The sequence below is a fragment of the Haematobia irritans genome, chromosome 2 (assembly GCF_050003625.1).
Source record: "Haematobia irritans isolate KBUSLIRL chromosome 2, ASM5000362v1, whole genome shotgun sequence".
Lineage (NCBI taxonomy): Eukaryota > Metazoa > Arthropoda > Insecta > Diptera > Muscidae > Haematobia > Haematobia irritans.
In genome coordinates this window covers 147,856,113-147,875,807 of record NC_134398.1, presented here as the reverse complement: position 1 = coordinate 147,875,807, position 19,695 = coordinate 147,856,113, and the positions used below count along the sequence as shown (strand labels likewise).

At 32.1% G+C, this 19,695-nt stretch overlaps 2 protein-coding genes across 4 annotated transcripts; one reads left to right on the top strand and one right to left on the bottom strand.

Annotated features, from left to right (window-relative positions):
• Positions 1-811: 811 nt before the first annotated feature.
• On the top strand, positions 812-2,354 carry aurB (aurora kinase B). Of its 2 annotated transcripts, XM_075296569.1 has the most exons (4): positions 812-1,064; positions 1,122-1,607; positions 1,672-2,030; positions 2,085-2,354. In XM_075296569.1, the coding sequence occupies exons 1-3, from the start codon at positions 931-933 to the stop codon at positions 2,021-2,023; spliced, it is 972 nt and encodes a 323-aa protein (XP_075152684.1). In that variant the 5' UTR covers positions 812-930; the 3' UTR covers positions 2,024-2,030; positions 2,085-2,354. The 2 variants fall into 2 exon arrangements, with proteins under 2 accessions (XP_075152684.1, XP_075152683.1); XM_075296568.1 differs by having other exon boundaries at positions 1,672-2,354.
• Positions 2,355-6,240: 3,886 nt separating this feature from the next.
• On the bottom strand, positions 6,241-18,879 carry porin. Of its 2 annotated transcripts, none has more exons than XM_075296566.1 (3): positions 18,721-18,879; positions 6,824-7,371; positions 6,241-6,749 (listed from the first exon to the last, which is right to left on the bottom strand). In XM_075296566.1, the coding sequence occupies exons 2-3, from the start codon at positions 7,369-7,371 to the stop codon at positions 6,449-6,451; spliced, it is 849 nt and encodes a 282-aa protein (XP_075152681.1). In that variant the 5' UTR covers positions 18,721-18,879; the 3' UTR covers positions 6,241-6,448. The 2 variants fall into 2 exon arrangements, with proteins under 2 accessions (XP_075152681.1, XP_075152682.1); XM_075296567.1 differs by lacking the exon at positions 18,721-18,879 and adding an exon at positions 13,369-13,520.
• Positions 18,880-19,695: the final 816 nt, after the last annotated feature.

The following is a 19,695-nucleotide window of genomic DNA, read 5'->3' as shown; positions in this document are numbered from 1 at the left end:
TTAATAAGGGACGGATTCTCATTGTGTTGGTATTATTTATCGTGTCGATAAAACAGCTTATTCCATAAAAAATTTACTAACCAGTGGTTAAGTATCAATCGTAGGATGAGAAACTGGTCATAACTTGAAGTACTACAACTTCTCATGAATGGGGCGATATTTACACAATGTGAACGAGAGTTTTCAACTTGATGGTGAGATTCATAAGTATCCCCGAGTCCAAAAAATTTTGGCAGAGATGTGTCCAAAGAATGAAGCCGATTCATTTATGCTGGCTGCAGCTAATGCGTCTCACAGACTATAAGTTTTTCGGACGGAATGTCTGTGTTTATAAAGAATCTTACAGTGTGTCCAATCGATACGACAATTCGTTGATGACTAAATAATCGGTAAATGTGATATCGATCCCATAAACATGCAGCAGTATCGATTATGTCTTCGGACTAAACTTTTAATGTGGCCAATATATGGGATATGTTCGACACGAGCACTGTCGTCCGGAATAACTGATTGTCTGTAAAGTGCATTAGCTAGGATAAATTTTCTAGTATTAAGTTATTCTATCAAGCTATCAAGAAATTACGGGATGAGTCAAACTAAGTAGTAATAAAATAAAAAACTTAGTTTTTTGGAATAAAATGGGAACATTTTCAAACCGTTTTCAGTGTAATCAAAAGCTGCCAAAAAACAAAGAATTGTACCGAACCGTAAAAAGTACGTAATTTTTGGTAGAATTCTACTAAATGTGGCAACCGTGTACTTTAGTTTGTATGTAGGATATGTGGCAACTCCTCTAAAGTTCATTCAAATGCGCTCCTTTCCGAATATTTATAAATTTGGACGCTTCAACTGTCACTTGGCGCCACAAAGAAAAAGGATCGGTCGTTCTAATTGTTAACTTTTTGTATCGTCTTCTGTTGTGTCATAGATATGGAGAAATCGAAGAAAAAACCACCAACCCGACATGATTTGCCACATTTAATAGAGAATGTACCAGGAGAGCACAAAGATTATGTGAAGGATATGTGCCTTAAAATGCTACAGCACGATGCTTATGGGCAACCGTGAGTATTGATCATTACCCCCAAGATAAAATATGGTACATGAATCGTCTATTCCAGTTACGAATGGTCTACAAGGGACTTTGAAATGGGCGCACCTTTAGGTCGCGGAAAATTTGGTCGAGTGTATTTAGCTCGTGAACGCTCTACCCACTATATGGTCGCTATGAAGGTTTTATTTAAGGCAGAATTACAAAAAGGCAATGTACAGAGGCAAGTGCTCAGAGAAATTGAAATTCAATCTCGTCTAAAGCATCCTCACATATTGCGTTTACTAACCTGGTTTCATGATGAATCACGAATATATCTGGCTTTGGAATTAGCGTCGCAAGGTGAACTCTTTAAGATATTACGTCGATCACCCAATTGCCGCTTTGATGAGCCCAGAGCAGCAAAATACACATATCAAGTGGCTGATGCTCTACATTATTGTCACTTGAATAATGTCATCCATCGAGATTTAAAACCGGAAAATATTTTATTAACCGCAGCAGATGATGTGAAATTAGCCGATTTTGGTTGGTCAGCTCACACTATTTCAAACAAGTAAGTTTTTATTTTATATACACTTTTGATGTATGGCCATAACTAATTTCATTAAATTCCTTAGACGTAAGACACTTTGTGGAACTTTAGATTATTTACCTCCCGAAATGGTTGATGGACGTACCTATGATGACTCGGTGGATCAATGGTGTTTGGGTATTCTATGCTATGAGTTTTTGACTGGAGGCCCGCCTTTCGAATCAAATGATACTGATATGACTTATGATAAAATTCGGCGTTTAGATGTTCACTACCCATCTTATCTATCAGTTGGCGCTAAAGATGTTATAGCAAATTTATTGCGTAAAACTGGTAGCTCTCGGATTACTCTAGTAGATGTGATGCAGCATCCATGGGTTAAGAAAAATATGGAGAAACGTAATAAACAGTTGTTGGAGCTACAACAACTAGCTTGATTTTAGCGTAATATAATCCACAATACTTTTGAGGTCTTTGACATCACTCTTGCAGTTTTAGGTTCTTTACAAACATAAGTTTTGAGACCTGAAAATAAGGGTAAGGAATGACCGGAGAAACACTAGAAAAAAAAAAACGGAAATAGTTCTAAGATTTCATAATATATTTTTTATGTTGATACTTTTCCTAGGCAAACACTTGAAATCCCAAAAAACGTATCCATAATTATGAAATGTTATTGTAATTACTTTTATGTATTGTCATTTCTTGTACCCATTTCTTTGACTTTGGGGAGTTTTATTTATGTAATAAAAATATGTGCTCAATTGATTTTGTTTTCAAATCATTTGGATTCTTAAGTTTTCCAAAACATTGTGCCCATCATATCTTAATTTAGGTATTTGCTTTCATATATATATAATTGTTGATATATTGTATATCAAAACAACTATCGCTTTTGTCCAATGAAGGATAAAAAACTACGTTTATTTTAGGAGGTGCCAATTGATCGTGTTATTACTCATAAAAGTCGAGGATCGTATCTCCTAAAGCATGATGAGTCCCGAAACGAAAGGAAGGTTAATTCATGTGTAGCACCTAACAAAATATTCCATGGAAATTCTTAATAAATTAAAAACTTATTTTGTTCATATCTACTTAAATCTATGCCCTTGAAAGAAAAAGCTAATTTGTGATAAAAATCCTCGAAAATAGAATTTTCTTTAAATATGAGTTCTAGAGTGAAAAGTTGTTTGGTTCCTAACCACTCCTTAAAAATAAAATTCCATGAAAGTCCTCGCAAAATCGTAATTTATATTTAAAAATGTTTTGCTCATATCTTCTTAAAAGTCAATGAAAAACAAAAATTTCTTATATAAATGAAATTTTGAGAAAAATTCCTATACAAATGAAATTTTGAGAAAATTTTCAATAGAAATGATATTTTTCCTTATAGAAATGAAATTTTGAGGAAATTTCCTTTAGAAATGAAATTTTGAGAAAATTTTCTTTAGAAATGAAATTTTAAGAAAATTTCCTATAGAAGTGAAATTTTTGGAAAATGTCTTATAGAATTGAAATTTTGGGAAAATGTCCTATAGAAATGAAATTTTGCGAAAATTTCTTATAGAAATGAAATTTAAAGAAAATTTCCTATAGAAATGAAATTGTGAGAAAATTTCCTATAGAAATGAAATTTTGAGAAAATTTCCTATAGAAATGAAATTTTGAGAAAATTTCCTATAGATCCTAATATCTTCTTAAAAGTCAATGAAGGACAAAATTTCTTATATAAATGAAATTTTGAGAAAATTTCCTAAACAAATGAAATTTTGATAACATTTTCAATAGAAATGATTTTTCCCCTATAGAAATGAAATTTTGAGAAAATTTCCTTTTGAAATGAAATTTTGAGAAAATTTTCTATAGAAATGAAATTTTGAGAAAATTTCCTATAGAAGTGAAATTTTGAGAAAATTTCCTATAGAAATGAAATTTTGAGAAAATTTCCTATAGAAATGAAATTTTGAGAAAATTTCCTATAGAAATGAAATTTTGAGAAAATTTCCTATAGAAATGAAATTTTGAGAAAATTTCCTATAGAAATGAAATTTTGAGAAAATTTCCTATAGAAATGCAATTTTGAGAAAATTTCCTTAGAAATTAAATTTTGACAAGTTTTCCTATAGAAATGCAATTTGACGAAATTTCCTATAACATAGAAATGAAATTTGACAAAATTTCCTATAGAAATAAAATTTTGAGAAAATTTCCTATAGAAATTAATTTTGAGAAAATTTCCTATACAGATGAAATTTTGAGAAAATTTCCTATAGATCCTCATAAAAGTCAATGAAGGACAAAATTTCTTATATAAATGAAATTTTGAGAAAATTTCCTATACAAATGAAATTTTGAGAAAATTTTCAATAGAAATGAAATTTTGAGAAAATTTGCTATAGAAATGAAATTTTGAGAAAATTTCCTATAGGAATGAAAATTTGAGAAAATTTCCTATAGAAATGAAATTTTGAGAAAATTTCCTATAGAAATGAAATTTTGAGAAAATTTTCTATAGAAATGAAATTTTGAGAAAATTTCCTATACAAATGCAATTTTGAGAAAATTTCCTATAGAAATGAAATTTTGAGAAAATTTCCTATAGAAATGAAATTTTGAGAAAATTTCCTATAGAAATGAAATTTTGAGAAAATTTCCTATAGAAATGAAATTTTGAGAAAATTTCCTATAGAAATGAAATTTTGAGAAAATTTCCTATAGAAATGAAATTTTGAGAAAATTTCCTATAGAAATGAAATGTTGAGAAAATTTCCTATAGAAATGCAATTTTGAGAAAATTTCCTTAGAAATGAAATTTTGACAAAATTTCCTATAAAAATAAAATTTTGAGAAAATTTCCTATAGAAATTAATTTTGAGAAAATTTCTTATGTAAATGAAATTTCGACAAAATTTCCTATAGAAATCAAATTTTGACAAAATTTCCTATAGAAATCAAATTTTGACAAAATTTCCTATATATATGAAATTTTGAGAAAATTTCCTATAGAAATGAAATTTTAACAAAATTTTCTATAGAAATGAAATTTTGACAAAATTTCCTATAGGAATGAAATTTTGACAAAATTTCCTATAAAAATGAAATTTTGACAAAACATTTTGACAGACATTTCCTATAGAAAGCTGAAATCAAAAAAAAAAAAAAAACAACAATGATGATAGAACAAAACCAACAAATAACAAAACAAAACGAATGAAAGAAGAGGAAGCACGCTCAAAATAAACCCAGCAACCTGCACTCAAATCGATTATTTGACAGTGGCAACGGAAAAGATATATGTTTGTACGAATTTATTTAGGCATAAGCCGGCTATCATGTAACACCTTTTTTCGAAAGGTTCAAGTGTGGTTCATTATTGGGTTTAATGAACTGCCTGAATTTATTCTGATAATTGGTTGATAGTTTTGCTGCAAGTAGACGATGCTGATGAGGAATGTGGTAATTCCGGAACGTGCGTCCATCCAACCATCTTGCAGTCTATTTCCTATAAAAATGAAATTTTGACAAAACTTCCTATAGTAATGAAATTTTGAGAACATTTCCCATAGACATCAAATTTTGAGAAAATTTCCTATAGAAACGAAATTTTGGCCAAGTTTCCTATAAAAATGAAGAATTTGAAAAAATTTTCTATAGAAATGAAATTTTGAGAAAATTTCCTATAAAAATGACATTTTGACAAAATTTCCTATAGAAATGAAATTTTGAGAAAATTTCCTATAGAAACGAAATTTTGGCCAAATTTCCTATAGAAATGAAGAATTTGACAAAACTTCCTATAGAAATGAAATTTTGAGAAAATTTCCTATAGACATCAAATTTTGAGAACATTTCCTATAGAACGAAATTTTGGCCAAATTTCCTATAGAAATGGAGAAGTTGACAAAATTTCATATAGAAATGAATTTCATATAGAAATGAAATCCTATAGAAATGAAATTTTGAGAAAATTTTCTATAAAAATGAAATTTTGACAAAATTTCCTATAAAAATGAAATTTTGACAAAACTTCCATGGAAATGAAATTTTGAGAAAATTTCCTATAGACATCAAATTTTGAGAAAATTTCCTATAGAAATGAATTTCCAAAGCTTCACAACCGCTTGTAGATTTTTCTCAACATTGAAATAAATTTAGAAAAATCTTTCAATGAGTGGCATAGTCTTAGTTTTTTTTTTTTTTGATTTTCCGAAAAATCTTAATTTCGAGCCTAACGTAAATGGGAAATGAGTGGAAAATCCGTCGTATTCCCAAAAACTATTTATAGAAACAAGACGAATTAGAAAGTCGTATATAATATTTTTTTATGAATATGGAACTTGCGCTGCAAAAACATAAAAACCATATTGTATTTGTTTTGATATTACTGACCTTAACAACTTTTTATTTAAAACAGTTTCGACCTAAAACTATATTTGCAGCATTGTAAGACCAGGGCAGTTTAGAGTAGATCTTTGAAAGAAAGAAATGTGTAGTGGCTACAAACTAAAGTAGTTATTCTTTTAACTGTCTTGAAACAGGTGGCTAACTAACAATGGTTCTAGTGTTCATTTATTTCTATTCTCATTTGAAATTTTCAAAAAAAAAAAAAAAGGTTACGAACTGATTTTTATGGTCATTTAAATAAGTTTACGGCTTCTTTTGTTTTATATAACATAATACATATTATTATTATTATTTATAAGTGTAATTTGTTGCTCTTGTTCTGCTGAGATGATGTAGTTTACACACTTAATTTGTTGTTGTTGTTGTACAGAGTTGTTTTGTGAACGGCTGCAGTTGTTGTTACAATTATTTGGTAGTGTTAGTAAATTAAAAAATAAATGGTTTATTGGAAATTTGATTTAAGCTTCCAATTCCAAAGCAACACCGATCTTGTGACCACCAGCATTGAAGTTCTTGCCATCGATCAAAGTGGAGAGGGTGAGTGTGATGCCATCACGCAATTTTTGTTGGTAACCCAAACCAACCTGGCAGGCATTGTTGACCTTAGCGCGCAAAGCAGCATCCCTATCCAATTGGAATTTACCGCCCAAACCGAATTTGGTGTTATTGCTGCCAGAGGTCCAGGACAATTGTACACCAACATCCAATTTGTCGGAACATTTTTGGAAGATGGAACCGCTGAATTCTTGGCCATCATTGCTAAAATATAAATATCAAAAGTAAAATGTTAATAATTTCGAGGCTCGAGTCATTGTTTGCATTATAAAACTTACACAGCTGTATGCAAGACAAAGTCTTTTGTGGTGTAACCCAAAGCAAAGTTGTTGGCAGTCAACTTAGCATGTTGGGTATCGAAAGCAGTCTGGTAACCAGCCAACCAACCTTCATAACCCAAAACAGCTGAGGCATTGATCAAAGGACCATTCAAATCGACATTAACATCGGAATCGATTTTGACATTTTCATGGCCATAGGCAACCTTGAATTTGCCAGTCTTGTTGCCAGATTGTGGGGCGAAGGTACCTTCGAAAGCCAATTTCAAGCCCTCGAGCAATTTGTCTTGAACGGCAACCTCAGTGAAGAGGGTATTGTCTGTGTTCCATTTTTCGGTCAAAGTCAAACCATAATCGTTAACTTTGTATTTAGTTTCCAATGAACCGAAAACCTTGCCAGAGTCCTGGTTGGAGTGACCGGCTGTGCTGAATTCGATGCCAGATGGAGTCTTGGTCTTGCAGTCCAATTTCCACAAACCAAAGTGATAACCTTTACCGAAGATGTCACGAGCTTGTTTACCCAAATCGGAGAATGATGGAGGAGCCATCTGAAATTAAAAAGTAAACGCATTAATTAGTTTTATATGTCAATTGAAATAGATTTAACTGCGACTTATTACACTCTTTTCGTCAAAACAGTGCACGTGCAAAATGCGATTATCAAACTATTTCCAAGAAATTTAAATTTCTGATTCACATTAGTGAAGGATGGTCTAGAAGTGGCAGATTGGCTGAAATATACCTATATTCACATAACAGTACATATATTCACCTAAACAATGCCTGGGAAGTGCAAATGCTTTGGCAGGACTAGCAACTACCTTAAATATCCCAAAAGATGTACGTGGCAGGTTCGACAAGTAAGTAGCCTCATCGAGTGATACAAATGTGATTTACTATAGAGCTGAACATTCTTGAAAATAGGTACTGCACCTCCACCATGGATTTCGTAGAAACTTCTACTAAAGACGGTCATCCACAAATAAATTACTTGGGTTGCGGCCGATGGCAAGGCATCTTAAAACTTCTTAACATCATGTTCTAAATTGTAAGTTAGTCCATGCGGGATATATAGTAGACAAAAGAAAGGTCGATTAAATACGTATATATATATTCAGTTCTTGACCGGTATATATAGGGAAGAAATAATTACGAACCGATATTAACTTTTGTGCGATAATTATAGAGCCAGAATTGAAATATGGAGGTCGCTTTATATGGGGGCTATATAAAATTATGAACACGAGTCTAACAAAAATGGCAGATTTTTTACTGTTTGGTAGATTGGTAGAATTCTTGATGTTTTGGAAGATTTTGTAAAATATTCCTCTCCAACTACGAGGTGCTTCATAAATTTTCTATAGAAATAACATTTTGACAAAATTTTCTACAGAAAATTTTTTTTTTTACAGAAATAAAAATTTGATAAAATTTTCTATAGAAATAAATTTTTGACAAAATTTTCTATAGAAATAAAATTTTGACAAAATTTTCTATAGAAATAAAATTTTGACAAAATTTTCCTATAGAAATATAAAATTTTGATAACATTTTCTATGGCAATAAAATGTTGGTAGATTATTTTTGGCTCGAGTGGCAATCGTGATTTTTCTGTGATTGGGGATCGGTTTATTTGGGGGCTATATAATATAGATCGATACGGACCAATTTTGGAATGGTTGTTATCGCCCATACAACAGCGAAATGTACCAAATTTCACCGGATCGGATGAATTTTGCTCCTTCAAGACGCTCCGGAGGTCAAATCTGGGGATCGGTTTATATAAGGGCTCTATATAATTATGGACCGATATGGACCAATTGTGGCATGGTTGTTAGAGACTATATACCAACACCACGTTCCAAATTTCAGCCGGATCGGATGAAATTTTCTTCTCTTAGAGACTCCGCAAGCCAAATCTGGGGATCGGTTTATATGGGGGCTGTATATAATTATGGGCCAATGTGGACCAATTTTTGCATGGTTGTTAGAGACCATATACCAAAATCATGTACCAAATTTCAGCCGGATCGGATGAAATTTGCTTCTCTTTGAGGCTCCGTAAGCCAAATCTGGGGATCGGTATATATGGTGACAATATATATGTAATTATGGACCGATGTGGACCAATTCTGGCATGGTTGTTAGAGACTATATACCAACACCACGTTCCAAATTTCAGCCGGATCGGATGAAATTTGTTTCTCTTAGAGGCTCCGCAAGCCAAATCTGGGGATCGGTTTATATGGGGGCTATATATAATTATGGACCGATGTGGACCAATTTTTGCATGGTTGTTAGAGACCATATACCAACACCATGTACCAAACTTCAGCCGGATCGGATGAAATTTGCTTCTCTTTGAGACTCCGCAAGCCAAATCTGGGGATCAGTTTATATGGGAGCTATATATAATTATGGACTGATGCGAACCAATTTTTGCACGGTTGTTAGAGACCATATACCAAAATCATGTACCAAATTTCAGCCGGATCGGATGAAATTTGCTTCTCTTTGAGGCTCCGCAAGCCAAATCTGGGGATCAGTTTATATGGGGGCTATATATAATTATGGACCGATGTGGGCCAATTTTTGCAAGGTTGTTAGATGCCATATACCAACGCCATGTACCATATTTCAGCCAGATCGGATGAAATATGCTTCTCTTAGAGGCTCCGCAAGCCAAATCTGGGGGGGTCCGTTTATATGGGAGCTATACGTAAAAGTGAACCGATATGGACCATTTGCAATACCATCCGACCTACACCAATAACAACTACTTGTGCCAAGTTTCAAGTCGATAGTTTGTTTCTTTCGGAAGTTAGCGTGATTTCAACAGACGGACGGACGGACATGCTTAGATCGAATCAGAATTTCACCACGACCCAGAATATATATAATTTATGGGGTCTTAGAGCAATATTTCGATGTGTTACAAACGGAATGACAAATTTAATATACCTCCATCCTATGGAGGGTATAAAAATGTGAGCAATTAGCCTCTATGCGTGGCACTATTTTCACAGCAGAATTCCGAGTCCACTCCGAAAATGTTGAAATTTTGCACAGATAGTACAATTAACATGTTAGCACTGTATTCCAATTTTGGTAAAAAATCGACAAAGCCATGTACAATTTCCTGGTCAAATCGCTACAGCTAAGTCAAAAAGTTTTAAAAATGACACAAATTTTCCTATACCTTTAATACATATCATCGACCGATATATCATAATTACAGTTTCATAAAACATGGCTTTAGATTTAGATATTTCCTATATTTTTCACTAACGTTGTGCACAATCTAGAGATTTGATAGAAGTCTAAAGAATTTTGTCCAAATCGATTCAGATTCTACCTTAATACATATATGACAGCCAACAAATTTGAAGGATTTGGGAAAATATCGAAAATGTAGATCTACAAAGTGGTGCAGAGTATAACATAATCGGCCCCACTGGCTTTTGATTTCCCTTTCTTATATTAGCTAATCGTTATTTTTATTCAAAAAAAATTATATTATAAATTTTCAAGAGTATAGCTTTATTGCCATCATTTTATTGGTATCATTGATATTGGACCACTTTTTTATCAATTCAGCTCTTTGAATATTTTACAGATGATTTATACGAATATCGTAAATTTAATGAATATTGGAAGTAGAAAAAAAAATATGAGGGTCATGGGATTCAAATCTTACACAAACGAACATAAAAATATCGACGGTGACACACCCACAAAAGTGCAAAATATTTCTATTTTTTAATGCGGTCACATAACATAATGGCTATATTTAAATCTAAGGCGGTGTCTATCGAAACTAACTAAGATCATTGACCCAAAAATGTTAAGTTCCCACTCTCACATTGGTCGGATATAATTCCAACCTGGACTTGCATATCTGAATCGTAATATTGTAATAGTAGAACAATGTTGAATTATGATTTGACGGTCTAGTTGTACATAGTTATAAATATTAGTTATATTGACCTATACCCATATAAGGGAGATACACATTAGGGAAATTGATAATAAAATAATTCCATTCGGTTGATTATTATATAATGATATATCAGATGTAGACCCATTTGCCCTAGAAGGAACCTCACTTTGTGCATCAAAGGTTATGGATGGGAAATAAATTATACCACGTACGTCTATTTGATAGTACCATACAAATTTTGCAGACATTTTCTTTCGCATACTATACATGCAGCATAGTGTCCGAATAAAAAAGACAAATGATTCACCAAAACTGAGGATGAATTTTCTCTACGAACTTATTTTTAATGCTTATGCGTTTTCTCATCTTAATCAATTCCAAAAATTAATAGAGACGGTGGGAAACGCGATAACAGGTAGACGATGTAGATGACGTAGCTAGTATGTAGTATAACACATCAGGTCAATGAACGGTCACAGTAAATGTGAAATAAAATATTCACTCTTAAATAAAATGTGTACGAATCAATTATTTCGTCGTCTTCACCATATATCGAATACAAAGCCGCAGTATTAATGCATGAGAAACAAATCTATGAAAGTATATGAAAAGTAAACACTCAGTGAATAGAACGAACCTGTTAAATGACTAATGGAGAAAGTGCTTACCGCAAGACGCTGTCATAAATAGAATTTGGGTTAGTTTTTGCTGTTATAAAAAAAAATGTGTTCGCCATTTAAATGGGCTATAGCATGCACGCAAAAGAAGGAAAATAATGTGGCTATAGAATTAGTTTAGACATCGTATGCGCCAGAAAATTATTTATAATTGCTTGTTATGTAAACAATATATGTATTTAGGTATTTTGCTGCAAAATTGATATAATGACAAATTGAGCATGGCTAAAATTAAAACTTGGTCTATTATCGATTATTTTGCCGCAAAAAGTAAATTTTTGGATAGAACTATTTAAATTTTCATTTCATAATGATTAAATTGAATAAGAAAATGGAATCCCTATATACATACTCTCCCATACAAAATATTTGTAGTAGGTATATTTTCAACAAAGCAACTTTTTGTTAAACATGTGAGGAAAGTCTAAAGTCTGGCTTACCGAAAAAAGTTGAAGCGAAAACTTGATTTCGAATCACTCCCGCATCTACCGTAATCTCCAGCAATATGCTTTTAAATGAGCGTTGCCTTTTGTAAAAATATTCTCGGTTACAGAAATATTCTAACACTTGTTCGTTCATCGCATTGACAAGTTAGTTAAAAGTGATGATAGTTCACAGATCAAAAGAGAGCACAGAAAAAAAAATATTTTTTTTTGGTTCAATGACGAAAATGAAGAATGTAAATACTGACGCGAATTAAAATGTTAAAATCTACAATAAAATTCTAATTAATTCGATTATCGTATTTGATAAGTTCTTATTTTGATTAAAAAATTAAAATTTTATCTGAAATCTAGTGGATGTCGGAATTGTAATGCGAATGAGGTATAACACGAAAAACTCATCTTATGGTCGCGGTTGATTGACAATATATCGATGTATTGTGGACATGTCAACTTCATCTCCAACGATATTGGATGTGTTATAATTTTCTTTTTATTTTGGATCATGTCACTATGATTGTTGCTGTTTGCCACAATTTGCTTTTCAATTTTGTTTCTAAAATGATATTAGTATGACAATATTTCTTCCTGGTATTACACAAACTTCCTCATTGCAATTTAGTTTTAATGTAAAAATATTTAGTGCCCTCCTGTATTATGAAATTATGGGCACTTTTCTTGCATATGCCAAGACAAATAGTTTAAATGACGAACTAGCATATATATGCACAAAAAACATTTATGATGAGAAAAACTAACAAAGAAAAGTTAGGAATAACAAACAGGAACCATTGTTTTCATTTCACATAAAAGAAATTGACCAAATGTGAAAGCATAATAAAATAGATATACGTAGACATACTTAGTATATTCTACTACATAGAAAGGTGTATAATAATTAAGAAAAAAAAAATAATATTCTATCCTTCATTGCAAGCAAAAGAATAAAGGGAAAACAAGACAACTGTCCGAAGCAAACAAATAAATATTATTTTTGCTAGTGGCGATGATGTAATCTTAAAAAAATTATTTCGTATTGAAGAAAATTATTTAAACTTCTCTGACTCCTAATTAAATTTGGTTTGAGGAGCCCAGAAAACACTTGCCTCACAATTGCCATTCTGGTCATCCCTATAAATTAATAAATTACTTTTCACCTTTTTCGTCGTTTTCTCATTTTTGCTAAAAAGCCAAGATGGTTGGAAATAAAAGGTAGCTAAAATGCGTGGAGGATTCTGGTTTTTTTCCTTATGCCTTATTTCCTGATTTGCCATGGACAAAATTATTTATTGTGAAATTGATTTTGTTACACAACCACTGTCTAAAACACAAAATGACACTGAGCGCATAGCCTCTGAGTTACACCATGAATGGAGGATTTTGGAGGTCGTTTAGTGTACTTAGATTTGCAAGAACAACAAACGTTATTTTACTGAAAGATTTGATAATTCCATTATTTAGATTGGCTATGTATATAAGACCTACTTTTCTTGAGAAAAAATTCACTTTCGTTGAAAATTGAAATTAAATGGTTTCACTTTTTTTCCACAGCACAACACTACAGACTGCCACTTCCTTGGTCTTTAGCTAAACAACTGTCCACAAGAGAAGTAAATTTTTGTTTGTGAAAGCTCTTTTACCATTTGCATCACATGTAAAGGGTGATTTGTTAAGAGCTTGATAACTTTTAAAAAAAAAAAAACGCATAAAATTTGCAAAATCTCATCGGTTCTTTATTTGAAACGTTAGATTGGTCCATGACATTTACTTTTTGGAGATAATTTCATTTAAATGTTGACCGCGGCTGCGTCTTAGGTGGTCCATTCGGAAAGTCCAATTTTGGGCAACTTTTTCGAGCATTTCGGCCGGAATAGCCCGAATTTCTTCGGAAATGTTGTCTTCCAAAGCTGGAATAGTTGCTGGCTTATTTCTGTAGACTTTAGACTTGGCGTAGCCCCACAAAAAATAGTCTAAAGGCGTCCAATCGCATGATCTTGGTGGCCAACTTACCGGTCCATTTCTTGAGATGAATTGTTCTCCGAAGTTTTCCCTCAAAATGGCCATAGAATCGCGAGCTGTGTGGCATGTAGCGCCATCTTGTTGAAACCACATGTCAACCAAGTTCAGTTCTTCCATTTTTGGCAACAAAAAGTTTGTTAGCATCGAACGATAGCGATCGCCATTCACCGTAACGTTGCGTCCAACAGCATCTTTGAAAAAATACGGTCCAATGATTCCACCAGCGTACAAACCACACCAAACAGTGCATTTTTCGGGATGCATGGGCAGTTCTTGAACGGCTTCTGGTTGCTCTTCACTCCAAATGCGGCAATTTTGCTTATTTACGTAGCCATTCAACCAGAAATGAGCCTCATCGCTGAACAAAATTTGTCGATAAACACATTTCGAACCGAACACTGATTTTGGTAATAAAATTCAATGATTTGCAAGCGTTGCTCGTTAGTAAGTCTATTCATGATGAAATGTCAAAGCATACTGAGCATCTTTCTCTTTGACACCATGTCCGAAATCCCACGTGATCTGTCAAATAATAATGCATGAAAATCCTAACCTCAAAAGAATCACCCTTTATTTATCGTATTGCTTTTTCTCTTACGATTTAGGGGTGGGAATGGGTTTGTTACAATATTCACCCTATTTTGCAAAAGAGAGTATAAACAGCTGACAGCAAATGCCATTACCACCACAACCAACATTTGACCTCCCACACCATTCTTAGGTGTCAACATTCGCAAATGGCATCTTCAGTCCAGGCACCAGGTATTGATTTTTCGTTTTGACGTCACAAACCAAAAAGAATTTACCCCCACATACGGATAAACGTATATGTAGTTGGAAAACTTATATCAAAAACACTGGTTCTTAAATTTTGTTGAATTCATTAGTGAATAGAGATCATTACTATTTAGTTGGTCTTTGATATGTGTAATTAAAAAAAAAAAAACAATATAACGTACTTGGCAAACCGAATGCTTTTGTTTATTTCTTTTGTTATGGCATTTCTTTACCAATGACGTTCTCTCATTGCGATCATTCATTTTAGATCATTCATTAGAAATTTTAATAATATAGACAATTTTAATAATATTTTGCACTATGTAAAGCACATTTACAATTAAATTATATTATTGGAAACAAATTTATGTAAATGATTTTTGTGATATTTTCAAAATCCAAAAATTACTTAGAAGAAAATTCTAAAACTTGAAATTAGAACTAATATGAAATTTAAATAACTAAATCTGCTAGTGGTAGATAACAGATATTCGTCAATAATGCTTAGTACTAAGTTCGTTTCTGCGAAAACCGAATATCTTCATCTATCTCTGTAAATAGCGTACCAAACCCGGGGATGTTAACTTATTTATGCGAAATAATATACCTGCCTATTTTTTCGTGCGAAAAATCTAGGGTTGTATACGTATTTGTTGGAAAATGCTCAAAACAAAAATTTCGCATTTATTCCGCGCTAAGGAGTATAACAGTTTTTCGTGCGAAAACGTGATCTTAGTACTAGGCTTAAGATATTAAAACAAAAATTAAAGACATTTTTTATATAAAGAAAACTTGCAAAAGCCCTTCCTATAAATAATTAATCAAAACAAAAAAAATATAAAAACATTAAATTAAAAAAATAAATAAATAAATAAATATTAAAAAAAAAAAACTGAATAACAACTGTAAAATATAGAAATGATATCAAAAAATGTAAGTCAATGTAGATACAATCAAAGTAACAAAGAAGAGAATAAAAAATAAATAACGTCAATCTAAAATTAAAAACAAACCTCGTAAAGAAATTGCAAACAATATTCTGTTTAGAAAACTATATAAAAACAAACCAAAAATAAATAAGAAATATATAAAAAATTAATTAAAAGAAAAAACTATAAATAAAAAAGAACAATCATTATTGTACTAAAAACATGTGAAAAACTAGTAAGTGTCTAAATATCCAAGACTATTTATGCGAAATATACATAAGTATTCTTTTGTAGCTTGAACCTAGAAATGATACAATTTACCAATTATTCTTCTAATTACAATGATGTTAATTAAAGGAATCTGATGGGGATGTTAAAATAACAATAATTTCTAAAAAAAAAAAAAAAACTAGCCTTTCCATAATTTTATAACAATAATTTAACTGATTAGTACGTTAAAACTACAAGTCTTCCAGAGTCTAGAGTCTTCCATAATTTCGATAACACTTTTGATATTATTTTTAAAGAATTTTTTTACATAGTTCGATTATTCAGAGAACTATAATTTTGAGGTACAGGAAGTGAGGTTTTTGTTAAGTAAATAAATGACGTCGCACTCTGCGGTAACATATTTGCCGGTTGTCGCGGTGCGGGTGTGCACGAGAAACGGAATGGTCGCGTGACTCATACGAGTAAAACTGGAAGTTAGTACAGGTAATGAAAGAGAAAAAAACGAAACAACTTTAAGAACTGCTTCATTTAGAGTATAGAGAATTGAAACAGTACCGAGGCCTAGCAAATTATACTAGACACTAGTGGGTTTCATTGAAATAAAATACAAATATCCTTCTAGGTAATTCTTCAGAAATATGTTGAAGAAATATTTCTGGCACCGAATGGATTTTTTTAGGGAAATCAACTGTATTTTAGCAACTAACGTTTTTGATTCATAAGTTTGTTTTTTTTTTGAGAATTTAATTGCCTGCTAGTAAAGATTATGAGTTATCAAACATCTCATTCCGGCTAATATATCATTTTTAATTATTGAAGTATGAACAATCTTCCTGTAGCAGTAAGGGATTTTGGACTTCCTGAGAATCAATTTAGGAACTTGCTACTGACAAGTTTGAATGAATATATTTAATGTTGGCTGTTATTTACCAATGGTAGGTGTTAGTTTACTTTTATTAATATTAGTTTTCTATGTGACTGGCCAAAGTGAGGATGGTGGAGTAGTAGGCATTGTAGGGTAATTTAAGTATTAATGATTAGTATTGATAACTTTACAATTACTATTAATGTATTACTATTTTTAAGAACAATACGATTTATTGGCCAAGAAGGCTTACTGTATTGTTAAATAAATGAAATGAAATAAAGTGCGGCATTCACAACAAACCAAGGATGAGTATTTTTTCATATGCAACAAAATTTTAGGGTGAAACCCATTCTCAACATAAACTCAACTAGTCTTACAAAAGGAATGCTTTCAACTGATTCTCTAATATGTCTCAAACCATACAGAAATTAATTTCAATTTGAGAAGTTATTGCTAATGTATCGAGAAGTTGTTGCCAATGCATTGTTAATAAGACAACGATTTTCTCAACAAATTCTCCAATTTTATCCTTCGAAAGTTTTTTTTTGAAAGGGTATAGAAGATAAGCATTTCTCCAATGATTGTGATTTTTGGGTTCTTTAGAAAAAATCTTGGTCTTATTAGCGTTCTTTCCAACAATAAATAGAATTTTCTAATTTAAGTCATAAGTATTTTGAGAAAGTATAGATTTTATTATTCATCATAATTTTATGAATTATATAACAAACAAATCTTTTGGTGAAAATATCTTTGCATAAAACAAAATCTCCATTTCATCCAGGCAATTTTATTTGGACACGTTTTTCTTACATAATATCGTTGTGGTATCTACACACATATCTATTGCATATTAAAACAGTTTTCCAACCTTCAACCAATTTGAAATAACAGCAGAGCAACAAGACAACACTATGTGAATGATGTTTACCCAAATTTATCTTCATCACCCCATATTAGCCTCTATATAAGAAAGCACTAGATCTTCAAGTATTATTCTCCAGACCTCAATGCTAGCCTCGACAGACAAGCAATAATAGTTAGAATATATTAATATAGACTATAATAATTGGCGAAAAGACTGATAAAAAATGATAAAGAAAAAACAAGCAAGTTAAACTTGGCATAATGATAAGCGCAACGGCAAGACGAAAATAAGTAATGTAAAGCAAGGAACGATAGGTGTGAACTCAAATTAAATAATGTTCACATGATTTTTGAAAATATCTGAATGAAAAGTTCTATCACATAGCTTTAGATTGAAGTTATAAATATAAAGTAGCCGCAATATTCTAGATTCTTCGGCGGTGTAGCTTTCCCAGCGCCAGCTCAGCCCGCGTTGTTTTCTTTTTAAAATTAGAAAAATAACAATCGAATGACCAACTCACTGCAAAAAACAAATATTCTCTTTTTGTCTCTGATATGAAAAAGTGGAAAAAGACATGTTACGTAATTTGCGGCGCTATGTATGGTTGGTACATTCAATGAATTGCTGCATGCAGCAACTGAGGACATTAACGCTCTGCTAACGCAACGGGCCGCGCCAATGTGATTGACCGGCTATAACATGCGTTTACCAGTGTTCCGGCAAAATCATTAGATAAAAAAAATAATAGGTGCCCACCGAAAGATAAAGCTTGGACACTAGACAAACAGACCAATTTAATGAAGAGTATTATTGCACAGTTAACACTTGAGTCTTGCAATTTCCCCACCCGATATTATCGCAATGTGTTCTACATCTGGTTTTTATATTTTTTACCAGGAAATTACATTTTTAACATTTGCCCAAGTTTTCCACATTCATATGCGCATATATATACATACATACACCATGCCGTATACAGCGCCGTCGTCGTCACATTTTCCTTCTTCACGAGTCAATTGAAATTTTTTTGTAGGTTATGAAATCACTTTTATAAATTATTTCACTTTTTATACATTTTTGCGAGTTTGTATTGAATTTTATTAGTTTGTCACATTGATTTAATCAATTTTTGTTTTTAAATTACTTACTTTTAATTGAAAGTTGGTTTATCTGCTAGCGAGGAACACGGAACGACACGTACGACACGATTCTACGAGCGATTCTCTGATGTCTGACCAGTTCTCAATATACGATACGGACGACGTCAGAGTCTAAACGTCTATACCCAATGAAAGCGTCAGAGGGAAACTAATTCGTCAGCGTTAAAATTGAATGAGGAGAGCTGGCGCATAACGGCACAATTTTGATTGTTTTTGTCATTAGATATATGATCACATAAGCTAGGTAGTGTCTTTATACAAAACGACAATAGGGCTGTTTTCTTTTAGCACTGGATACCCTAAGCCGTGAAGGACTAAAAGAAAACAGAGTACTCGTTTATCCAGGACATCTTCAAAAATATGCAACACAATCATCAGGTGTTAAAAAACAACCACAGAAAAGAAGTAAAATCTTGCATTTTTAATGTAATGTAAATGATCAAATAGTAATAAATATTTACTGCTGCGATTATTTATGACACTTTACCACTTTGAATTTCATGTTATTCGATTGTGAATCGAAGAAGCGTCACTTTATCAAAATACAATCTGGCAACACCGGCGCGACTTGCACTGATGAGATGTTCTGGATAGAACACCAGTGCAACGATGTTCTGGATAGCCCATACAAATGTTGCATCCAGTGCTAAAAGAAAACAGCCCTAATATACCCAATAAATACAGGATGAACGTTTTTCAAATGCAATAACTTTTCAATTTGAGGGTAAATATAATTTTCAACATAAATTCAACTTGACTTGCAGTAACTCATCTTCATTACATCCCTAAAGGGATGTTTTATGTTAAAAGGCCGAAATTATTTTCTTTTTTTTGGTAGTAAAAGTCGCTTTTGATGTTGCTTTTTATTTATTTACACACAAAGAAAAAATATTCAGAAACTATAATGAAAAAAAAAAAAATACAATTAACCTAAGTTACTACACTTGTAGAAAAAAGGCTGCT

What these genes read in the sequence shown, in the direction of transcription:
- aurB (XM_075296569.1), top strand. Translation starts at nt 931, where the DNA reads ATGGAGAAATCGAAGAAAAAACCACCAACCCGACATGATTTGCCACAT. An exon ending in CACGATGCTTATGGGCAACC is followed by an intron (nt 1,065 to 1,121) that starts GTGAGTATTGAT and finishes CGTCTATTCCAG; the next exon opens with TTACGAATGGTCTACAAGGG. An exon ending in GCTCACACTATTTCAAACAA is followed by an intron (nt 1,608 to 1,671) that starts GTAAGTTTTTAT and finishes TAAATTCCTTAG; the next exon opens with ACGTAAGACACTTTGTGGAA.
- porin (XM_075296566.1), bottom strand. Translation starts at nt 7,371, where the DNA reads ATGGCTCCTCCATCATTCTCCGATTTGGGTAAACAAGCTCGTGACATC. An exon ending in TTTGTCTTGCATACAGCTGT is followed by an intron (nt 6,750 to 6,823) that starts GTAAGTTTTATA and finishes TTTATATTTTAG; the next exon opens with CAATGATGGCCAAGAATTCA.